This window comes from Leucoraja erinacea, chromosome 14 (genome assembly GCF_028641065.1).
Source record: "Leucoraja erinacea ecotype New England chromosome 14, Leri_hhj_1, whole genome shotgun sequence".
NCBI classification, from domain to species: Eukaryota; Metazoa; Chordata; class Chondrichthyes; order Rajiformes; family Rajidae; genus Leucoraja; species Leucoraja erinaceus.
In genome coordinates this window covers 45050224-45073150 of record NC_073390.1, presented here as the reverse complement: position 1 = coordinate 45073150, position 22927 = coordinate 45050224, and the positions used below count along the sequence as shown (strand labels likewise).

Sequence of the window (22927 nt, the reverse complement as noted above, 5' to 3'; positions counted from 1 at the left end):
TTTATACCAAAGTTAGACACAAATGCTGGAGTAACTCAGCGGGGCAGGCAGTATCTCTGGAGAGAAGGAATGGGTGAAGTTTTAGGTCGAGACCCTTCTTCAGACTGAGAGTCAGGGGAGAGGGCGAGATAGAGATATGGAAGGATGAGGTGTGAAACCGACGGATCAAAGGGGACGATGCTTGGTGGTCTATTCATAGAGAGGCTTTAGAATAAAATGATACAGTGGGAATATTCCATTTTTTAACAGCGTGGCGAGATGGAAATGTACAATTTGCAACTAACCTCTGTGACGAGGATCAGAACAGCTCCGACAACAGTCAGAATTTCACCGGCCAAACGGGCAAAATCTTCAGCTGATGCATAAGCTTCCTGGAAAAAATAATGTGTGCAGGAGAACAATATTATTAGCTTTCCTCAACATTACGGAAACCCTCTGCTTATTTCAATTAAACCTCGTTAGCAGGAAAAGACAACGGAACAAAATTAGGCCATTCTGCCCATCTGAGCTACTCTGCCGTATTCAATCATGGCCGATCTATTTTCCCTCTCAACCTCATTCTCCTGCCTTCTCCCCGTAACCTTAACTTATCAATTGTTTGATTTCTGGAGTGATTTTAATGTCTTTTTGAGCATTAAAACAAAGTTCCCAAAAGGAGTTTTGATAAAACTAATTGAAAGTTGGAAACCAACAATGGATGGCAAAAGGCTAAACAACAACATGCTGGATTGGTAAATTCTGGATTGGGACAACTTCATACTTAAGAGACCAATGGTGTAAGTTTCACAAATTCCTCTTGTATAATTTATTAACAGAATGCGGTGTGGAGGAACAGTGTGGCGTCTCCATGGGCAAGTACTTATTGCAAGTAGAATATCAGGGCTGCATTTATTTACATTCTTGATGATAGAAACATAGAAAATAGGTGCAGGAGGAGGCCATTCGGCTCTTCGAGCCAGCACCGCCATTCATTGTGATCATGGCTGATCATCCCCTATCAATAACCCGTGTCTGCCTTCTCCCCATATCCCTTGACTCCACTAGCCCCTGGAGCTCTATCTAACTCTCTCTTAAATCCATCCAGTGACTTGGCCTCCACTGCCCTCTGTGGCAGGGAATTCCATAAATTCATAAGTCTCTGGGTGAACATTTTTTTTCTCACCTCAATCTTAAATGACCTCCCCTTTATTCTAAGACTGTGGCCCCTGGTTCTGGACTCGCCCAACATTGGGAACATTTTTCCTGCATCTAGCTTGTCCAGTCGTTTTATAATTGTATATGCTTCTATAAGAACCCCCCTCATCCTTCTAAACTCCAGCAAATATTTTACCAATGATCTTGGTAAAATAAATAAATGTAACAGGCAGCACGGTGGTGCAAGCGGCAGAGTTGCTGCCTTACAGCGCCAGAGACCTGGGTTCGATCCTGACTACGGGTACTGCCTGTATGGAGTTTGTACGTTCTCCCTGTGACTGTGTGAGTTTTCTCCGGGTACTCCGGTTTCCTCCCACACTCCAAAGACGTGCAGATTTGTAGGTCAATTGGCTTTAGTAAAATTGTAAATTGTTGCTAGTGCGTGAGATAGCGCTAGTGTGCGGGGATCGCTGGTCGGCGCGGACTCGGTGAGCTGAAGGTGAGTGGACTCGGTGAGCTGTAAATTGGACAGGCATATGGGCCAAACGTGGGCAAATGGGACTAGCTTAGATGGGGCAACATGGATACAGTTGGGCTGAAGGGCCTGGTTTTGTGCCGAATGACTCTACAACTCCACGAATCAGTATCTCCTGGGCGACAGAATATCAGTATCATTTTGAGACTGAAAATATTATTTCAACATAAAGCCTTAAATATCATGGCTAACAACAGAAAAACAGGTCATAACAAAACAGTAGAGATTCCACAAAAACTTGTTAAGATAACACTGGCGTCTATTTGCTCTTGCCTATCACCAAGCAGATAATTCCATGGTCAAATTACCAAACATTTTGACTTTTCTACTCATTAAGTAACTTGCTGGACAGTTGAGAAACATTAAGGTGGTAATTTATAGAAGATTCCTTGTAACTTTAGCTTGTTAGCAGAGAATCACTTCCTTGGATAGTGTTTCTAAACCAGGAGTTGTCGTGGTTTTGTTAGTAGTTTCCATATCTCTACAACCACTGCTATTTTTGTTTCAAAAAGCAGGAATTTTTGCCTCAGGCTCATAACCACATGACAGCGTGACTAAATAGCAGCTGGGGACCTTGCATTGATGTCTTCCCTTCTAGCAATACATTTAAGGCAGATTACTGAGAAAGTGGGAAAGCATAGAACTAGTGGGAATGGGTGAACGATGATCAGCATGGACTCGGTGGGCCGAAGGGCCTGTTTCCATGCTGTATCATTAACAAACATGTTACACTATCCCAGTCAGATTCTGCATTAACAGTGAAGGGTGGTGGGTGTATGGAACGAGCTGCCGGAGGAGGTAGTTGAGGCAGGGGCTATCCCAACGTTTAAGAAGCATTTAGACAGGTACATGGACAGGACAGGTTTGGAGGGCTATGGACCAAATGCTGTCAGGGGGGACTAGTGTAGCTGGGATATGTCGGCCGGTGTGGGCAAGTTGGGCCGAAGGGCCTGTTTCCACACTGTGTCACTCTATGACTAAGCAGAAAAGATTAACATTGGTCGATCCCTTGCCTGGGGTCGCTCCAACCGCAGCCTGCAGACTACATCGGGAGCTCGCAGTCTCGGGAGAGGCTAGTCGGGAGCTCAAATGATGCAGAGGCTCGACCAGTCCCAACCCGGGGTCCGATCGCCTCCAAACCTGTCCTATCCATGTACCTGTCTAACTGCTTCTTAAATGTTGGGATAGCCCCTGCCTCACCTACCTCCTCCGACAGCTTGTTCCATCCCCCAATGCAGGAACTGATTGCCCCGATGCCCCGAGCCAAGATCGTCTCGTCAACGGAGGGCTCGAGGCCCCCGACCATGGGAGAGCATAGAAAGGAAGAGATTTTTTTTTTTCCGCCTTCCATTGCAGTGAGTAATGTGGAGGAGTCACTGTGGTGGATGTTTATGTTAAAATGCATTTTGTGTGTTCCGGTGCTTTTTATTTGTATGACTGACTTGGCAAATGAATTTCCTCGTATATTGCAACACACACTCGGCTAATAAAGTATTATTGTGACTGCGATTGTGAATGAAAACGGGAAAATAGTGCATGAGAGAAGTTGGTCGAGGAACATCTGCTGGGGAAACATTCGATGGCCAATCATGGGCATCAAGCCAGCAACACAGAAACAATGGAGACACAAGGAAAAGCAGAGGCAAACCACAAAGCGCTGGAAGAACTCAGCAGGTCAGGCAGCATCTGTGGAAGATCCCAACACAAAACGTCGCCTGTCCATTCCCTCCACAGATGCTGCCTGACCCGCTGAGTTCCTCCAGCGCTTTGTGTATCACTGGAACAACATTTCATTGAGAGAAAGAAACTTGAATTAAAAAAACACATGAAATGGAAATACCGCTTGGGATCATAAAATAGCATTTTGCAAATATTATATTATGACTTTAACTGTTAATTCTTGCTGGTGATAATTTTATAAAATTATGTGCCCAGATGAACTTTCACAATCTGAGGCATGTTTTCTTTTTAAATTACTTCCTTTATCAAACTAAATTTTACAAGGATCTATGCTGGTAACAATCTATTTGTTATACTCCATTGTCATCCTTAATCTGTAAATTATGCATAATTTAATTGTGCATAATTTCCTCCCACATCACAAAGATGTGCAGGTTTGTAGGTTAATTGGCCTGCTGCAAATTTGTCCCTAGTGTGTAGGGAGTGGTAATGGGAGAACATCGAATTAGTGTGATCAATGGTTGGCAGAGGCTCAGTGGGCCGAAGGGCCTTTCTCCATGCTGTATCTTTTAATCAATCAATTAATTGACTAACTAGATTTAATGAATGTCACTGTGTGTAAGTGGGTGGTCGAAGTAAGAGGGGCAATTGATAACAATATGGAGAGTATAAAACTGGATTCAATTAGTGTAACTGGGTGGTTTATTTTAGTTTAGAATGGCGCAGAAACTGGCCATTCGGCCCACTGTGTCCACGCTGACCAGCGATCCCCGTATGCTAGCACTATCCTACACCCACTAGGGAACATTTACAAACTTTACTGAATCCAAGCAACCAACAAACCCTACACGTCTTTGGAGTGTGGGAGGGAACCGGAGCACCCGGGGAACACCTATGCGGTCCTTGGGCAAACGTGCAATCTCCATAAAGACAAGCACCCATAGTCAGGATCAAACCCATTTTCATCATTTTCATCTAGCCCGTTGCTGACAATGACCTGCTTCCAGTATCATCGTTACTTTTTTGCATCTCTCTCATTCATTTGTTCTATATCTATATAACTAAAAGTCTCATCTTGACCACTTCCGGTCTGTGCTGTATTGACTTTAGAAAAAATGCTACCATATATCGCTATGATTTTTGGCCATCTTAATCACAGTCCTCCTCCACTGAGGCAGCCCCGAGGATTTTTCCGATGAAAAATAAAAAAGTTATGAGTGTTTAAAAAATCTTGAGATCAGCTGATTTGTCCTCTTGCCTGTCAATCACCACAATGAAGGTAACACCCCTTCCGGGGTGGGGGGGGAGGGGGGCAGGTCTATAAAAACCCGCTGGATGTGAGTCAGTCACTCTGGAAGATCACGAGGGAGAGTCCACAACTGTGATTCTAAGCTGTGAACCAACTGAACTGTGAGTCTGCAATGTACTTACAATAAATGATTTGTTAGCCCTTAATAACAATGCAATGAGTTGTTTGGCAATTTGGTGTCCTTCACTCTGCCTGAAATGTTGTGAAATTGAATTTGGTAGCCTGCACTCTGCCTGAAATGGAATTTCAAGGAATAGCCGTGTGAACTGCCAGCCCACCACAGCCCTGAGTGACCCCAAGATTTTTTTGCCAGCCCAAAATAAAAAAGTGACTGAGCTGCCAGCCCACCAGGCCTAAGGGCCTGAGCTGCCAACCCAAGAAACCATTTTGCCCAAAAAGTCCAATAATTGCCCTCTGGAAACCAACCGCTTTGGCCCCACAACAACCCATACTAGGACTACAGAAAGGCCCCCCCCCCCCCCCCCTCCCCCACTGGCCACCAATATTGGAATTGGTGGAGAGGTGGAATATTATGTCGGGGGACCACCCCTCCTGTGTGAACATGGGACCCAACCGATCCCACTTAGTCTAGTCTCTCTATATCACCGTCTATATCTCTTGTTTCCCTTTCCCCTGACTCTCAGTCTGAAGAAACTGTGTATCTTCTGTCTACCTTCGATTTTTCCAGCATCTGCAGTTCTTTCTTAAACACTCAGTCTGAAAAAGGGTCTCGACCCGAAAATGTCACCTATTCCTTTTTCTCCAGAGATACTGCCTGCGCCGCTGAGATACTCCAGTATTTTTGTGTCAATCTTTGGTTGAAACCAGCATCTGCAGTTCCTTCCTACACATCGTGTTTCTCTATCTAATTACACAGATAATAGATCCCTTATGGTTTGTTATGAAGAGTCCACGTTCGACACTTACATTCAGGGGCTTGGGGACCATAATGGTGATGTTGTCCCCACCCGGGCCGGCTGGTGCAAGAGGGCGGTACACGCAGCAGACAGTAAAAATTATTGTGTACAAAAAGTAAAGTGCAGTCCACAGTAAGAAATATTTGAATCCATAATTCGTCCACTTATGATGCAGCACTTCTTTCACTGGGGTGATTTTTAATAGCTTTCGGGCCTTGAAGAAGAACAAAAAGACAAGATACCATTACTGGTTGCATCACCATGTAATTCCTCGTTATTTTAGCTTGTTCAGCTTTCACAAATATACACTGAGTATCTCACGTGCAACGGCACACTTTCATTTAGATGGCACTGAGAAAATAGAGGAAATATCCCAAGCTGGCTCTCTGAGGTTGAGGTCTATTATTGTCACGTGTACTGAGGTACAGGGAAAAGCTTTGTTTTTGGGGCTCTTAAAGGTAGCGGAGTCAGGGGATATGGGGAGAAGGCAGGAACGGGGTACTGATTGGGGATGATCAGACATGATCACATTGAATGGCGGTGCTGGCTCAAAGGGCTGAATGGTCTACTCCTGCACCTATTGTCTATTGTCTATTTTGCATGCTGTTCAATTATAGCAGATAGTAGCAGATACATAAACACAATCAAATCAAACACCGTTACATGGATAGGACAGGTTTGGAAGGATATGGACCAAACGCGGGCAGGTGGGACTAATGTAGCTGGGATATGTTGGCCGAAGAGCCTGTATCCACACTGTATCACTATAGCATTAGGTAGAGTGAAGAGAAAGGAAAGTGCAGAATATAGTTCTCAGCATTGTAGCGCATCAGTTCCAGTGACAAAGTCCAATGTCCACAATGGGGTCGAGGTGAACCGGACAGTACCCTAGCTTATGAATGGACCGTTCAGAGCCTGATATCAGAGGGGAAGAAGCTGTTCTTGAGCCTGGTGGTGCTCGCTTTCAATCTTCCGTATCTACTGCTCCAACGAGAGCGGGGAGAAAGCCAATGGCCAGGGTGGGAAAATAAGGTCTTTGATTATGGAAGAGAACTGCTGAAGATAAAATGTAAGAGAGGCCAGGGAGAGTAGGAGAAGATAAACATTGAGGTGATGGAGATGAGATGGAGGAGAACAAACCAAATATCTACATGGTGGATTCTCTGGTAAAATCAATCCCAAAGCCACAATGGCTGGAAACAAGTTCTCTGCCCCAAATCAACCTCTTGGAATCCTGAACAATATATTCACCATCACATGATCTACTGTTAGACACTTCCTCAGTGTGTATCTTGGTCAGCTACTGTCATAAGGTCATAAGGTCATAAGTGATAGGAGCAGATTTAGGCCACTCTGCCCAACAAGTCTACTCCGCCTTTCAATCATGGCTCCCTCATATCTATCCCTCCTAACCCCATTCTCCTGTCTTCTCCCCATAATCCCTGACACCCGTACTAATCAAGAATCTATCTATCTATCTCTGCTTTAAAAATATCCATTGACGGCCTCCACAGCCTTCTGTGGGAAATTATTCCACAGATCCACCACCCTCTGACTAATGAAATTCCTCCTCATCCCCTTCCAAAAAGAACGTCCTTTAATTCTGAGGTTGTGGCCTCTGGTCCTAGTTTCTCCCACTAGTGGAAACATCCTCTCCACATCCACTCCATCCAAGCCTTTCACTATTCGGTAAGTTTCACTGAGGTCCCCTCATCCTTCTAAACTCCAGCGAGTAGAGGCCCAGTGCCGTCAAAAGCTCATCATATGTTAACCCAAATCGTTTTTTAAAAAACTTTAGAATTAGATTAGCTATATGCCAATCCTCAAAATAATACTGTTATCAGATATTATTATCTGATCAGGTAATACTATACGAAAATACAATCAAGTCAAACTCAAGTACGTAGGGAGGTATTTCTTCCATTGTCAGAGTGAGGCCACACGCAGGTTGGAGGAACAATGCCTCATATTTTACTTGGGCACCTTACGACCCAGCGGAGGTAGACAAAAATCCTGGAGAAACTCAGCGGGTGAGGCATCATCTATGGAGCGAAGGAATAGGCGACGTTTCGGGTCGAGACCCTTCTTCAGACTGATGTGGGGGCGGGAAGAAGAAAGGAAGTGGAGACAGTGGGCTGTGGGAGAGCTGGGAAGGGGAGGGGAAGGAGGGAGAAAGCAAGGACTACCTGAAATTGGAAAAGTCAATGTTCATACCGCTGGGGTGTAAACTGCCCAAGCGAAATATGAGGTGCTGCTCCTCCAATTTACGGTGGGACTCACTCTGGCCATGGAGTAGGCCCAGGACAGAAAGGTCGGATTCGGAATGGATGGGGGAGTTGAAGTGCTGGGCCACCGTGAGGTAAACCCAGATAAACCCGGGAGATTACAACCCAGTGGTATCATGATACGCTGATGCCTCTAATTTCAAGCATTCCCTCTTTCATCCCCTCCCCCACCCTAATCATCCTACTAGTTCCACTGTTTGCATCCTTTCATTATCACCTCCCCCAGCCAACAATGGGCCATTGTGGGCTCCACCCTTCCTTGGTCATCACTTGCCGGCCCTGATTAGTTCTGGCCTTTTCCTACCTCCAGTTCCCTCCCCGCTACTTTAAAGTCTGAGGACCCAAGACATCGCCCATCCTTTTCCTCCAGAGATGCCGCCTGACCCGCTGAGTGTCTCCAGAACTATGTGTCTATCTTCAATAATGTTCACTGTGAAGAATTGTTGTGGTGATCTTACAATCTCGGCATATAATCCTCGCACATAAACATCACTCACCTCTTTCTTCTTACTCGAGCACAAGATGTCTAGGACAGAAAGCTCATCTCCCCAGGTGTCAATTCCAGTAAGATCATACAAGGTGGACGACACTGGTCCAAATGCCCAATAAATCTGCTTTCTCTTCTGCATGAAATGACTAAACATCTGTTAGAAAAGCATACAATGAAATCTATCTCCATTCAAACAATTACCAGTAACAAATTATCTTTATAAGGTCACCTTAAGGGAAAGTTATACAGACACTCCCAGACTTACATAAGAGTTACCTCCCGCGGACCCTTGCGTTAGTCCGATGTTACGCAAGTCGGTAACGAGAGTGCCACAAAGATCGCATTGTTCGATGCGGAGAACACAGGGAGAGCTCTGGCGTGGAGACCAGGGGTGGAGCTCTGATGTGGAGATCACGGTGGGAGCTCCGAGATGGGGACCAGGAGGGGAGCTCTGACCTGGAGACTCGGGGAGGAGCTCTGACGTGAGGGCCACGGGGTGAGCTCCGAGATGGGACCACGGGGGGGGGGCTCCGACCCAGAGACCACGGCAGAGAGCTCCGAAACTGGACCACAGAGGGGCTCCGAGATGGGACCATGTAGGGGAGCTCCGGCGTGGAGACCACACAGGGGAAGCACCCACAAGAACAGCTGACTGCTTTGTGGAAATGGTCACTTGCACAGTAATGCACGGCTGCCGAGACTGCAAGATGCACAACTCAGAAATAAAGCTTTGGGCTTAAAGAACTGCTTACGTAAGTGCGAGTTTATGCAAGTCACAAGTCGGGGAGTGCCTGTATTACCAGATCTACCAACCACATAGTCGGGGAGAGAAGTCAGCATAAGTACAGTGTAACCACTAATATTCAAACTTAGTTTGTATGATAGGTAAATCAAATGCAAAATAAATGGATTAAGTTCACTGCATTGTAGAGATACACAGTTCAGTGATATAAATAAGCAGAACTACAGATATACGAGTGGTTCTAACAAACAAGGTTTGGTGTGTTAACTCTCGTAAATATTCATGTCTTGTCCAACTCAATATATCTCAAAGACCAGACCCTCGGACTATCTTTACTTCGATGCAGAGGATCAACCAGCCCCGACGTGGGGTTCGATGGCCGGTGCGGGGGAGCTGACACCCCCCCCCCCCGATGCAGGAGCTGAACGCCTCGATGCGGAGGGCCCAAACGCTGCCGCTACGGCAGTCAATATCGTCCCGTCAACAGAGGGCTCAAGGCCCCTGACCGCGGGAGAGCTAAGGGAAGAGATTTTAAACTTTTTTTCACCTTCCACCACAGTGAGGAATGTGGAGAAGTCACTGTGGTGGATGTTTATGTTAAAATGTATTTTGTGTGTTCCGTTGCTTTTTATTAGTATGACTGACTTGGCAAATGAAATTTCTCATATGTTGCAAAACATACTGGGCTAATTAAGTATTATTGTGACTGTGATTGTGATTTTAATCGGACTTTATCTTGCACTAAAACGTTCTTCCCTTTCTCCTGTGTCTGTACACTGTGGGTGGTTCGATTGTAATCACGTATTGTCTTTCCGCTGACTGGTTAGCGCGCAGCAAAAGCTTTTCACTGTACCTCGGTACATGTGACAATTAACTAAACTGAATGGGTTGGCGGTGGGCCAAGGCGCGTGTTTCCATGCTTGAATCTCTAAATTAATAAAAAGCTAAACTAAGCCAAAATTGAATGGAAGATTTATTTTTAGAAGGTAGCCAAAAAACTGCCCTGAGCCAAAACGTCAGAGAGAGATAGATTCTTGATTAGTGCGGGTGTCAGGGGTTACGGAGAGAATGCGGGAGAATGGGGTTGAGAGGGAGAATAGATCAGCCACGATTGAATGGGGGGGGAGTAGACTTGATGGGCCGAATGGCCTAATCTTGCTCCTGCAGCTCATGAACGTGTGTTACCGTGAATCATTAACTCGCCGTCAAAAACTAATCGTTATCGACGGCGAGGCAGAAAAGCGTCAGCTTACTGCTACGTCTCCTTCGAACGCTGACAACTTCATGGGCGTCAGTCCTTCCTTGTTGGTGATGCTCTCCAAATACTCAATCTTCTCCTTGGAAATAAGTGAAGAAATGAAATTGTACATTCTGCAGGCCATGCTTTTATTCGGGTGCAGCACGAGCATGTGGAATACTGTGTTACCTGTGGAACGACAGAAACAAGCCTCTTTAGGATGTGAAATATCAACATAGACAAATAGGAACATAGACAATAGCTGCAGGCGGAGGCCATTCACCGTCCAGCACCGTCATTCAATATGATCATGGCTGATCATCCAGAATCAGTACCCCATTCCTGCCTTTTTCCCATATCCATTGATTCCGTTAACCCTAAGGGCTAAATAGACAATAGACAATAGGTGCAGGAGTAGGCCATTTGGCCCTTCGAACCAGCACCGCCATTCAATGTGATCATGGCTGATCATCCCAAATCAGTACCCCGTTCCTGCCTTCTCCCCATATCCCCTGACTCCGCTATCTTTAAGAGCCCCATATAGCTCTCTCTTGAAGCATCCAGTGAATTGGCCTCCACTGCCTTCTGTGGCAGGGAATTCCACAGATTCACAACTTTCTGGGTGAAAAAGTGTTTCCTTATCCAAGTCCTTACCCCTGATTCTTAAACTGTGACACCTGGTCCTGGACTCCCCCAAGAACAGGAACATTTTTCCTGCATCAAGCCTGTCCAATCCTTTAAGAATTATATATTTCTATAAGAACACCTCTCATCCTTCTAAATTACTGTGAATACAAGCCCAGTCGCGCCATTCTTTCATCATATGACAGTCCCGCCATCCCGGGAATTAACCTGCAGAACCTACGCTGCACTCCCTCAATAGCAAGAATGTCCTTCCTCAAATTAGGAGACCAAAACTGCACACAATACTCCAAGTGTGGTCGCCCTGTACAACTGCAGTAGGACCTCCTTGCTCCTAAACTCGAATCCTCTCGCAATGAAGGCCAACATACCATTAGCTTTCTTCACTGACTGCTGTACCTGCATGGTTACTTTCAGTGACTGATGTACAAGCACACCCAAGTCTCGTTGCACCTCCCCTTAAAACATTTATCTAACACGCCAGCGCATGTCTAAATCCGAAAAGGACTTGTGTTACGTAGAACATAGAACAGTGCAGCACAGGAACGGGCCCTTTGGCCCACAATGTTTGCATGAACACGATGCCAAGTTAAACTGATCTCATCTGCCTGTAGATGATCCATATCCCTCTATTCCCTGCACTATTCTTGTTTGTTTGTTTGTATATGTGGCACACACACGCTCATACACACACAAGCTTGTACACACACACACGTGTGTGCACATACGTGTACACACACACATGCGCGTACACACACATGTGCACATGCGCACGCATACGCGCACGCACACGCTCACGCAGTGAACTTCTGTTTAATACATAGTTTACAGTGTACCTCGTTTACATATTCTGTTGTGCTGCTGCAAGTGTGAATATCATTGTTCAATCCGGGACGCATGACAATAAAACACTCTTGACTCTCACTGGTCAATAAATAAATCACACACAACGTATCACTTGCCATCCGAGATGCCAAGCATCATCCAAACATGCTGGTAAAACCACCTACGTTTGGAAACAAACCATCCAACTATAAAATAGACACAAAATGCTGGAGTAACTCAGCATCTCTGGTGAGAGGGAATGGGTGACGTTTTGGGTCGAGACCCTTCTTCTGTCGGATTAAGCCGGCATCTGCAGTTCCTTCAGACACATCCAACTATAATTATGCAGATCAATTCTCAGGCTTAGATTTGCAAATAAGAAAACTACAAGACTCTTGCAGAAATTGGAATTCAGTAAAATATTCAGTAAACTTCCTACCACAACTAGAGAGCAGTGCTGCACTACTATCTACCTCATTGGTGACGCTCGGACTATCCTTGATCAGTCTTTGCTGGCTTTACCTTGCATTAAACGTTATTTCCTTATTGTGTATCTGTACACTGTGGATGGCTCGATTGTAATCATGTATTGTCTTTCTTGCGACTTAGCACGCAACAAAAGCTGTTCACTGTACCTCTGTACACGTGCCAATAAACAGCGGCACGGTGGCGCAGCAGCCGAGTTGCTGCCTTGCAACACCAGAGACCCGGGTTCGATCCCGACTACGGGTGCTGTCTGCATAGAGTTTGTACATTCTCACCGTGACCCCCATGACAGTTGGGCAGGTACATGGATAGGACAGGTTTGGAGGGATATGGACCAAGCGCGGGCAAGTGGGACTAGTGCAACTGGGACATTGTTGGCCTGTGTGGGCAAGTTGGGCCGAAGGGCCTGTTTCCACACTGTATCACTATGACTCTCTGACCTGCGTAGGTTTTCTCCCACACTCCAAAGACGTACGAGTTTGTAGGTAACTTGACTTGGTATAAATGTAAATTGTCCCCAGTGTGTGTAGGATAGTGTTGGTGTGCAGGGATCGGACTCGGTGGGCCGAAGGGCCTGTTTCCGAGCTGTATCTCCAAACTTAACTAAACTAAATTGCACTATTCCTCAAAGTTTAATTCCTCATGTTGAATCCAATTCTCTCCACTTGGCTTCCAGAGCTGGGTCAAGTTGTGCAATCCTATTGAGCTGTAAAGCTTTCTGTCTCTGGCAGTACAACAGTAGAGGTTGGGAATGATGATTCCTCAGTGTGCTTTGACCCACAGCGAGCGTGATTCTGTACAGGTGTTGTCCACTTGTTATTTGTGGCTTCCACCATCTCTGGGAATCTGGTGGCTTCCAGTAGGGTAAAGAAATGCCCTTGTCGGACATAACGCATGGCTGTCGATATAAACAGGCTGCTCCGCAGGTTTTGGCTGCATCTCAGCCCCTCCCTCTCCTGGTCTTTGGTCAGCTGGACACGGGGCAGAAGGGTGGGGGGGGCAATGGTCAGTCAGTGGTGGGTGGGGTGGGGGAATCTCTGTCGGCTCGCTCCTATTCCAGGCCGAGATGGACAATCAAGGTGCAGGCGGCAGGCGGTCACGGGCTCTGGCCGAGTCGACAGCCTGCCCCTCCTCCAGGCCTACATCCGTGCCCGCTTGTCCCTGGAGAGGGAACAGGCGATTATAGAGGCCTCCTGTGTGATCGCTGGTTGCCCAGAGAGGTCAGGTGTGTGGTGGATACGGGTGAAAATGTTCTCATCTCATGGTCGATGTTGGCAAACTGCACAAATAGAGGTTTTGTTACTGTAAACTGTGATTTTCTAATAACGAAAGCTCCTCATTAAGGAAAAATAGCCAGTACAGTCACATACACACAATGCGGGAGGTAATGCAGGAAGTATGCGGTGCTGGCTCGAAGGGCCGAATGGCCTCCTCCGGCACCTATTTTCTATGTTTCTAAGTAGCACAGGACTATCGCACAATATTCAGCATACTCTGTACACTCTGGAGTTTAGAGGGATGACAGGGCGTCTTATTGAAACATATAAGATTATTAAGGTTTTGGACACGCTGGAGGCAGGAAACATGTTCCCGATGTTGGGGGAGTCCAGAACCAGGGGCCACAGTTTAAGAATAAAGGGTAAGCCAATTAGAACAGAGACGAGGAAACACTTTTTCACACGGAGAGTTGTGAGTTTGTGGAATTCTCTACCACAATGGACGGTGGAGGCCAATTCTCTGGATACTTTCAAGAGAGAGCTAGATAGGGGTCTTAAAGATAGCTGAGTCGGGGGATATGGGGAGAAGGCAGGAACGGGGAAGTGATGGGGGATGATCCGCCATGATCACATTGAATGATGGTGCTGACTCAAAGGGCCGAATGGCCTACTCCTGCACCTATTGTCTATTGTCCATTGACTTAATACAGGATGTAACACAGCAGTCACACACAATGCAGGACATAAGACAGGACTATTGCACACAGCTAGGGTTGCCAACTGTCCCGCATTAGCCGGGATATCCCGTATTTTAGGCTAAATTGGTTTGTCTCGTACGGGGAGTGCCCTTGTCCCGTATTTGACTGCTACTACTTGGGTCGAGGGGACTGTCGGGTCGGAGCACCGCGTCCAGCCCCGCCTCACCCGTCCCGACGTAGTGCAGCCCAAAGAGTGCAGCAGCAGCAATGCCTCACCCGTGACCCCATCGGTCAGCAGTGCCGCCAACTGTGTGACCTTCGGACCTTCGCTTACCACCGACACCACCACCACCCCTCCTTCTCACGGCCGATCATCGGTTCATGAGTTGGACGGGGCGCCGAACTTTGCGCGCAACATCACCCGGCCTGGGCCAAAACTGCTCAGCCGGCCGGCGGCTGGGCTTTGTGTCCAGCAGTGTCCAGCACCCGGGCCAACTCATCATTCACCCAGCCACGGCCGAGTCAATCAATGAATTGCCGTCAGGAATTTACACATAGAAGTACACATAAAGCATTGGTTAAATCCTGACAAAGCATCGCAGAAAGCTACCCAACATAGAAACGTAGAAAATAGGTGCAGGAATAGACCATTCGGCCCTTTGAGCCAGCACCGACATTCAATATGATCATGGCTGATCATCCTAAACCAGTACCCTGTTCCTGCTTTCTCCCCATATCCCTTGATTCCGTTAGCCCCAAGAGCTAAATCTAACTCTCTCTTGAAAACATCCAGTTAATTGGTCTCTACTGCCTTCTGTGGCATAGAATTCCACATATTCACAACTCTCTGGGTGAAAATGTTTTTCCTCATCTCAGTCCTAAATGACTAACCCCTTATTCGTAAACTGTGACCCCTGGTCCGGGACTCCCCCAACATGTGTCAAGTCTTTCTCAAAGAGCACTCATATAGTTCTGTTCCACTGCGCGATGCCTTAAGTTACACTCAAAATCCTTGTAACACCTTGCGATTGCCGGTTTAGCCAATTCCAGGTGGCTGTTTAGTTTCCAATGTTACAAAGTCAGAATTTTAATACAAAGTTGGAATTTATGAATTTATTACAAAGCCAGGAGTTTATGAATGCATCATCAATTCAAAATTTATGAATGACATTTCAATCAAACACCATCTGAATAGCTCCAACCCATTGAGAATGCTTTATGGAAACTTCAACAGAGAGCGCAGTTTCCATTCATTCCAATTTGAGGAAGGACATTCTTGCTATTCAGGAGTGCAGCGTAGGTTTACAAGGTTAATTCCCAGGATTGCGGGACTGTCATATGCTGAGAGAATGGAGCGGCTGGGCTTGTACACTCTGGAGTTTAGAAGGATGAAGGATGCTTTCAAGGGAGAATTAGATAGAGCTCTTAAAGATAGCGAAGTCAGGAGATATAGGGAGAAGGCAGGAACGGGGTACTGATTGTGGATGATCAGCCATGATCACAGTGAAATGGCGGTGCTGGCCCGTAGGGCCGAATGGCCTACTCCTGTACCTATTGTCTATTGTCTATTGTCTATTGGAACAATGAAATTCTTACTTATACCTATACTACTCTCCAGTCCACAAGGTAGATACAGTTGGCCATTGAAGGTAGACACTAAATGCTGGAGTAACTCAGCGGGTCAGGTAGCATCTCTAGAGAGAAGGAATGGGTGATGTTTCGGGTTAAAACATCACCCATTCCTTCAATCCAGAGATGCTGCCTGTCCCGCTGAGTTACTCCAGCATGTTGTGTCCATCTTCGGTTTGAACTAGCGTCAGCAGTTCCTTCTTGCACAGTTAGCCATTATTCCTGGAGACATTGCCACTTTAGTGAACAGGCGATTCACCTGGTGGACAAGCCTGCGATCTCGACGTTTAGATGTCTAATATTGCTCCGTGGCACATACCCATCTTATTCTTCGTACTATCACTGAACATTGAACAATACAGCACAGGAGCAGGCCCTTCAGCCCACAAGCTCCGTGCTGTACACGATACCAGGCTGAAATAAACTCTTCTGCCTGCATGTTATCCATATCCCTCCATTCTCTACATATCCTGGTACTTCTCGCCAGAGGAGGTAGTTGAGGCTGGGACTATCCCAACGTTTAAGAAACAGTTAGACAGGTACATAGATAGGACAGGTCTGGAGGGATATGGACCAAATGCAGGCAGGTGGGACTAGTGTAGCTGGGACATTGTTGGCCGCTGTGGGCAAGTTGGGCTGAAGGGCCTGTTTCCACACTATGACTCTATATCAATGTGCCTGTCTAAACACCTCTCTATAAGCTGTGTCATGAGGCCTTATGGACTCTGTAGTCAATGTTGAAGACTCCTAGGTCTACCCTGCCAACCATGTCTTACAACCCATGTGCCCGCATCCTACTTCATGTGTATTTCCTCAAATCCCTCCAAACCCGTCCTTAACTCCACACCAGTACACTGTTTAACTGTTTCCTAAACGTTTGGATAGTCCCTGCCTCAACTACATCCTCCGGCAGCTTGTTCCATACACCCACCACCCTTTGTGTGAAAATGTTACCCCTCAGATCCCTATTAAATCTTTTCTCCCTTCACCTTGAACCTATGTGTTGGAAGGAACTGCAGATGCTAGCTTATACCGAAGATCGACACAAAGTGCTGGAGAAACTCAACGGGTCAGGCAGCATCTCTGGAGAGAAGGAACAGGTGATTTTTTTCAGACAGAACCCTTCTTCAGACTGGAGTTTGCAGTGGAGCAGACAAAATGTGCAGGGAGGAACTGCAGATGCTGGTTTACACCGAAAATAGATGCAAAGTGCTGGAGTAACTCAGCTCAGTCTGAAGAAGGGTTCCGAGCCCAAACGTCACCTCTTCCTTTTTTCTGGAGATGCTGCCTGACCCGCTGAGTCACTCCCACACTTTGTGTCGAACTTCATTGAATCAATTATTCTTGAGCGACGAGGGCGGAGTATTACTTTGAACTGAAAATGTAAAATGAAGATTATTTACATTCTGCAGCAGAGTGGCACAGCAGGTAGAGCCGCTGCCGCACAGCGCCAGAGGGCCAGGTTCAATCCCGACCTCGGGTGCTGTCTGTGTGGGGTTTGCAAGTTCTCCCTGTGACCACGTAGGTGCCCTTTGCGTGCTCCAGTTTCAGTCAGAAATGTGCAGTGATATCGGTGAAATAGCCACAGCAGAATTGTTCCAAGTGTGCAGGGAAATAGATGTGAAAGTGTGATAAACATGAAATCGGTGTAACGCATGGGTGGGCAACCTTGTTCTGCATAGGGGCCGGGACGCATGTCTGGGAGCGGATGGCAGGCGTCAATCATGTGTTCACAGAAGGTCGACAAAAATGCTGGAGAAACTCAGCGGGTGAGGCAGCCTCATGCAATCCTTGCATGTCTCACCCGCTGAGTTTCTCCAGCATTTTTGTCCACCTTCGATTTTTCCAGCATCTGCAGTTCTTTCTTAAACGTGTTCACAGAAGGTGCGCGGCCGTGCCGGTGGCTTTGCGCAGGGTGCGGTGCAGCCAGTGTTCCACGCTCGGCGGGCCGGATGATTACGGGGAAAAAAACCCACCTGCGGGCCGGATGATTTCGGGTTACGGGCTGCATTCGGCCCGGGGGCCGTAAGTTGCCGACTCCTGGTGAAAAGGTTTGATCAATGGTCAGTGTGGACTTGTCGGGCCGAAGGGCCTTTTTTCCATGCTGCATTTTTCAATCAATCAATTAATTGAGTAACTAATCACTGTTAAAGAGTCAGAATCAAAGTGTGATACAAAGTCCCAGCTACATTAGTCCCACTTGCCTGCGCTTGGTCCATATCCCTCCAGACCTGTCTTATCCATGTACCTGTCTAACTGTTTCTTAAACAATGGGATAGTCCCAGCCTCAACTACCTCCTCTGGCAGCTCGTTCCATACACCCACCACCCTTTGTGTGAAAACGTTACCCCTCAGATTTCTATCAAATATTTCCCCTTCACCTTGAACCTATGTCCCCTGGTCCTCGATTCCCCTACTCTGGGCAAGAGATTCTGTGCATCTACCCAATATATTCCTTTCATGATTTTATACACCTCTCTAAGATCACCCCTCATCCTCCTGCGCTCCATGGAATAGAGACCCAGCCTACTCAACCTCTCCCTATAGCTCACACCCTCTAGTCCTGGTAACATCCTCGTAAATCTTTTCTGAACCCTTTCATGCTTGACAATATCTTTCCTATAACATGGTGCCCAGAACTCAACACAATATTCCAAATGTGGTCTCACCAACGTCTTGTACAACAGCAACGTGACCTTCCGACTTCTATACTCAATACTTTGACTGATGAAGGCCAAAGAGCCAAAAGCCTTTTTGAACAACTTATCTACCTGAGACACGACCTTCGAGGAACCATGCACCTGCATTCCTAGATGTGTTTAGGATACTGAAATAATGTATACCACAAAATAAGAGAACAATCTAAACACAAGGTTAAATTAAATAATATATAACATAGATCGTACCTTGTTTATCTTGTGCATTTAAAGGTGCTCCATGTGCCACAATCATTTTAACTATCTGTTCGTTCCCTATGCAGGCTGCAAATGATAAAACATATTCTCCTAACATGCAAAAAAAAAAGAAAAATGAATTACCATGTTTTTTTTTGTTTCCAAAGCAGCAATGGTTTTTAAACATTCACTTCTGGATAAAAATAGCTGAAATAGACAATAGAAAATAGGTGCAGGAGTAGGCCATTCGGCCCTTCAAGCCATTCAATGTGATCATGGCCGATCATCCACAATCAGTACCCCGTCCCTGCCCTCTCCCCATATCCCCTGACTCCGCTATCTTTAAGAGCCCTATCAAGCTCTCTCTTGAAAGTATCCAGAGAAAATGTTCGCATTTTCTTCACAGAAGCTCACTGCAAATTGCAACTCTCATTTTAATCATGCATGGGAATGTCTGCTGATCACAGTATCCTGCTAACCTCGGGCAAGATGGAGTTGCATCGATGGACAAAACAAAGCCACATAGATGTGTGCTTCCAGTTGCTGGTTAGTTGCAACCAGTTTTGAGGACCCCCCCCCCACCAAGGACTGTTCCGCACTGTACACACAGTGTGGTGTGATCTGTTCTTAATCCAGATGAATAACCTGTTCATTGTGTTTAAATAAACGCATTTTTGTTTGCACTACAAATGTGGCCTCCATTCCTTCCGATCTCGGAAGGATCGGTGGCAGGAGATGATTATGTTCAGCAAAAACACGGTGCTGGAGTAGCTCAGCGGGTCGGGCAGCCTCTCTGGAGGACATGGGTAGGTGGAGATTTGTGATTCTCTGTCTATTCTGAGATGGATTGCGGAGAGCTGTGTACACAGCCCAGACCATCGCACAAACCAACCTCCCTTCCATTGACTCCATCTACACTTCACGCTGCCTCGGGAAGGCCATCAACATAATCACAAGTCTCACACCGTTCACTCCTTCTTCTCCCCTCTCCCATCGGGCAAGGGGTATAGATGTGTGAAAACGCACACCTCCAGATTCAGGAACAGTTTCTTCCCAGCTGTTATCATGCAATTGAACCATCCTACCACAACAAGAGAGAGGTTCTGAGCTACTGTCTACCTCATTGGAGACCCTTGGACTATCTTTAATTGGACTTTATCTTGCACTAAACGTTATTCCCTTTCTCATGTATCTGCACACTGTGGATGGCTCGATTGTAATCATGCCTGGTCTTTCCGCTGACTGGATAGCACGCAACAAAAGCTTTTCATTGCACCTCGATGATGCATGTGACAAGAAGCAAAACTAGGTAACATTTTTAGGTCGGGACCCATCTTCAGACTTGAGAAGAACCTATCTACGTCCTCCAGTGATGCTGCCTGACCCGCTGAGTTACTCCAGCACATGTGTGTAAACCAACATCTGCAGTTGGTTGTTTCCACAGCATGTAGTGAATGCCTGCTGTATCTCAGAAGCCATCTCTGCTTAAGCTTTCTGCTCATTTGAATGCAGGCACTCACATGGAAAGCGAAGTGGTTGCAATTAAAAGGAATTATTCGTAGATGGAAAGTATTTTGCGATTTCTGCAGAGTTGATAGAAAATCGGCATTACTATGCAAGGTGCTTACTACAGTAAATGTTCTGTTAATATGCAGGCTATCACAGTTGCAAACATCATTGCTGCCACCAGTCTGAAATGTAATATAATACTTATTTAGCTGCTTAAACTTAATATTTGATCAATCTTGATGTTTGAAAATAACTCAAAAAAATTTGTATAACAAACTTGAGGAAGTTTCCAAAATACAAGTTAAAAAATGGGTCAGTTACAAGTACACTTTAGAGATACAGTGCGGAAACAGGGCTGAATTAACCATAAAGCAAAATAAGCACGTGCTTAGGGCATCAAGGGTAGTGGGGGACCACAGAAATGGTAAAAGGTAAACTTATCTCTACTAAGTATAGAAGCAGATGTGTTACATAAGATTAATTTTGAGGATCTGATCAAAGACTTTGCAATTAAAAAAAGTAGGAGAAAACTTTTCAAATATAAATAAAGTGGAAGTATACAAAATTAAACATTATTTTCCCTTACTGTTAGTTTTGGTTCATTTTGAAAAAATAAAATGTTATTTTATGGTTTATTATTGTTTATATTTTGAATTATATATGGGGGCACCAAAATCTTTTAAGTGCTTAGGGCCTCTATGGGTCTTAATCCGGCCCTGTGCGGAAACAAGCCCTTCTGCCCACCAAGTCCTCGCCAACCAGCGATTACCCCATTCGCTAGCACTATCCTACACACTAGGGACAATTTACAATTTTTAACCAAAGCCAATTAACCTACAAGCCTGTACGTCTTTGGAGTGTGGGAGAAAACTGGAGCACCCAGAGAAAACCCACGCAGGTCACAGGGAGAACGTACAAACTCCGTACAGACAGCATCAATCGTCAGGGTTGAACCCGGGTCTCTGGCGCTGTGAGGCTGCAACTCGACCGCTGTACCAATGTACCAACCTTCAATAAAAATCTCAGGCCATGCAAATCGGCTCAGATACTGAATTGAGAAAGTTAGTCAACATTACAATATTCCTTCAAGGCATGTGAATGTGGAATACTGTAACGGTGTGAAAGGGAATGGGTAGTTCTTTGATACATCACCCAATGTCAATTGTTATCACATTCATGCTCTTGGGGAAGAACAAAGGGGGACCCCATGAGGGGGGCGGGTGGAGGAGGGGAAGAAGAAAGGAAACCCCAGTGTGGGGTAACCATCGTGAGGGAAGAGGATGAGGAGGGGGTGGGGGGGGGGGGGAGAACAAAGGTGGATCCGGCGTGGGGTCATTTGTAACGTTGTCGCCGCCCTTTTGGTGGCCACTCTTTGCATGCCTTGGATTTGCACAAATGAAGAATATCACTGTGACACGTCACACATGACAATAAAAGTATTAATTCATTCTATTGCAACGTCAATTAAGAATGGCGATAAAATATGAAACTACCACAAACATTGTTTTATTGCAAGTATATAACTTTAAACGCCTTACCATACCATAATAACATCGACAGTCCTTTCCTGGCGTGAAAAACGTCCCCACGGCACGAGAATTTTTAATATCTGCGTTTAGTGCCAGTAATTCTTTAATAAGGTCCACGTTCTGATTCACCACCGCAATGTGCAATGCTGTTTCACCTGAAGGTACAGCAACTATTCAATTACGGTAAGTTAAAACACAACAAGTCATAAGCAGAGGGTAGATAAAAATGCTGGAGAAACTCAGCGGGTGAGGCAGCATCTATGGAGCGAAGGAATAGGTGTCGTTTCGGGTTGAGTCACCTATTCCTTCGCTCCATAGATGCTGCCGCTCCCGCTGAGGTTCTCCAGCATTTTTATCTACCTTCGATTTTTCCAGCATCTACAGTTCCTTCTTAAACAAATCATAAGCAGAAGTAATTCTTCTATTTACTTAAATAGCAATTCTCGCTTCTTGAATCAACGATACAAAAATAAGCACAAAAAGGAATGAAAACGCTTCTCCACGGAAATTTAGTTTAGTTTAGGATACAGTGCGGAAATAGGCCCTTTGACCCACCGAATCCACGGCGTCCAGCGATCCCCGCACACTAACGCTATCCTACACACACCAGGGACAATTTTACATTTACGCCAAGCCAATTAACCTACAAACCTGTACGTCTTTGGAGTGTGGGAGAAAACCGATGATCTCGGAGAAAACCCACGCAGGTCACGGGGTGAGCGTGCAAACTACGCAGTCAGGATTGAATGGATTCTATAGAAATCTATGAAATGGCGCTACCATGTAAGAATAGCAATTCACTGTAACAAACAAAGGCTTGCAGATTGTTAAGAAAAAGTACATTTAAAACAGACTTGAGAAAGTATCCCAAAATACGTTAAAAACAATAAGATTGGACGGTTGCAATAAATGCGATGGAGAGGTCTATCAAGATACAAAGAATCATCTAAACTCTGTTAAGATATTTGCCATAAAGGGGAGCAAAGGGGAGAGAAAGAGAAGCGAATGATTACTGTGAAACTTCAAACTGAGTTCCATCACCGCACCTTAATTATCATTTGGAGTCCTTGTCATTGTTTATCCTGAGCAACTCGGTAACAGAGAACTCTCTGATCTATGGATTGATCCCAGGGACACTTTCGGATACGGACATCAAGTGCTGCTGGAAG

The 22927-nt window shown here is 45.8% G+C and overlaps 1 protein-coding gene across 4 annotated transcripts in view; it reads right to left on the bottom strand.

The window, feature by feature from the left end:
• The window catches only part of LOC129703673 (transient receptor potential cation channel subfamily V member 6-like), an 83299-nt gene that overhangs the window by 13454 nt on the left and 46918 nt on the right, over positions 1-22927 (bottom strand). For 2 of the 4 annotated variants that reach the window (XM_055646317.1, XM_055646320.1), the window contains 6 exons: positions 21773-21928; positions 18733-18831; positions 10346-10518; positions 8358-8504; positions 5586-5789; positions 285-371 (listed from right to left, as the gene is read on the bottom strand). In XM_055646317.1, the coding sequence (XP_055502292.1) occupies positions 285-371; positions 5586-5789; positions 8358-8504; positions 10346-10518; positions 18733-18831; positions 21773-21928 (866 nt within the window). The remainder of the gene's footprint in view (positions 1-284; positions 372-5585; positions 5790-8357; positions 8505-10345; positions 10519-18732; positions 18832-21772; positions 21929-22927) is intronic. The other 2 variants (XM_055646318.1, XM_055646321.1) reach the window with 1 other exon arrangement.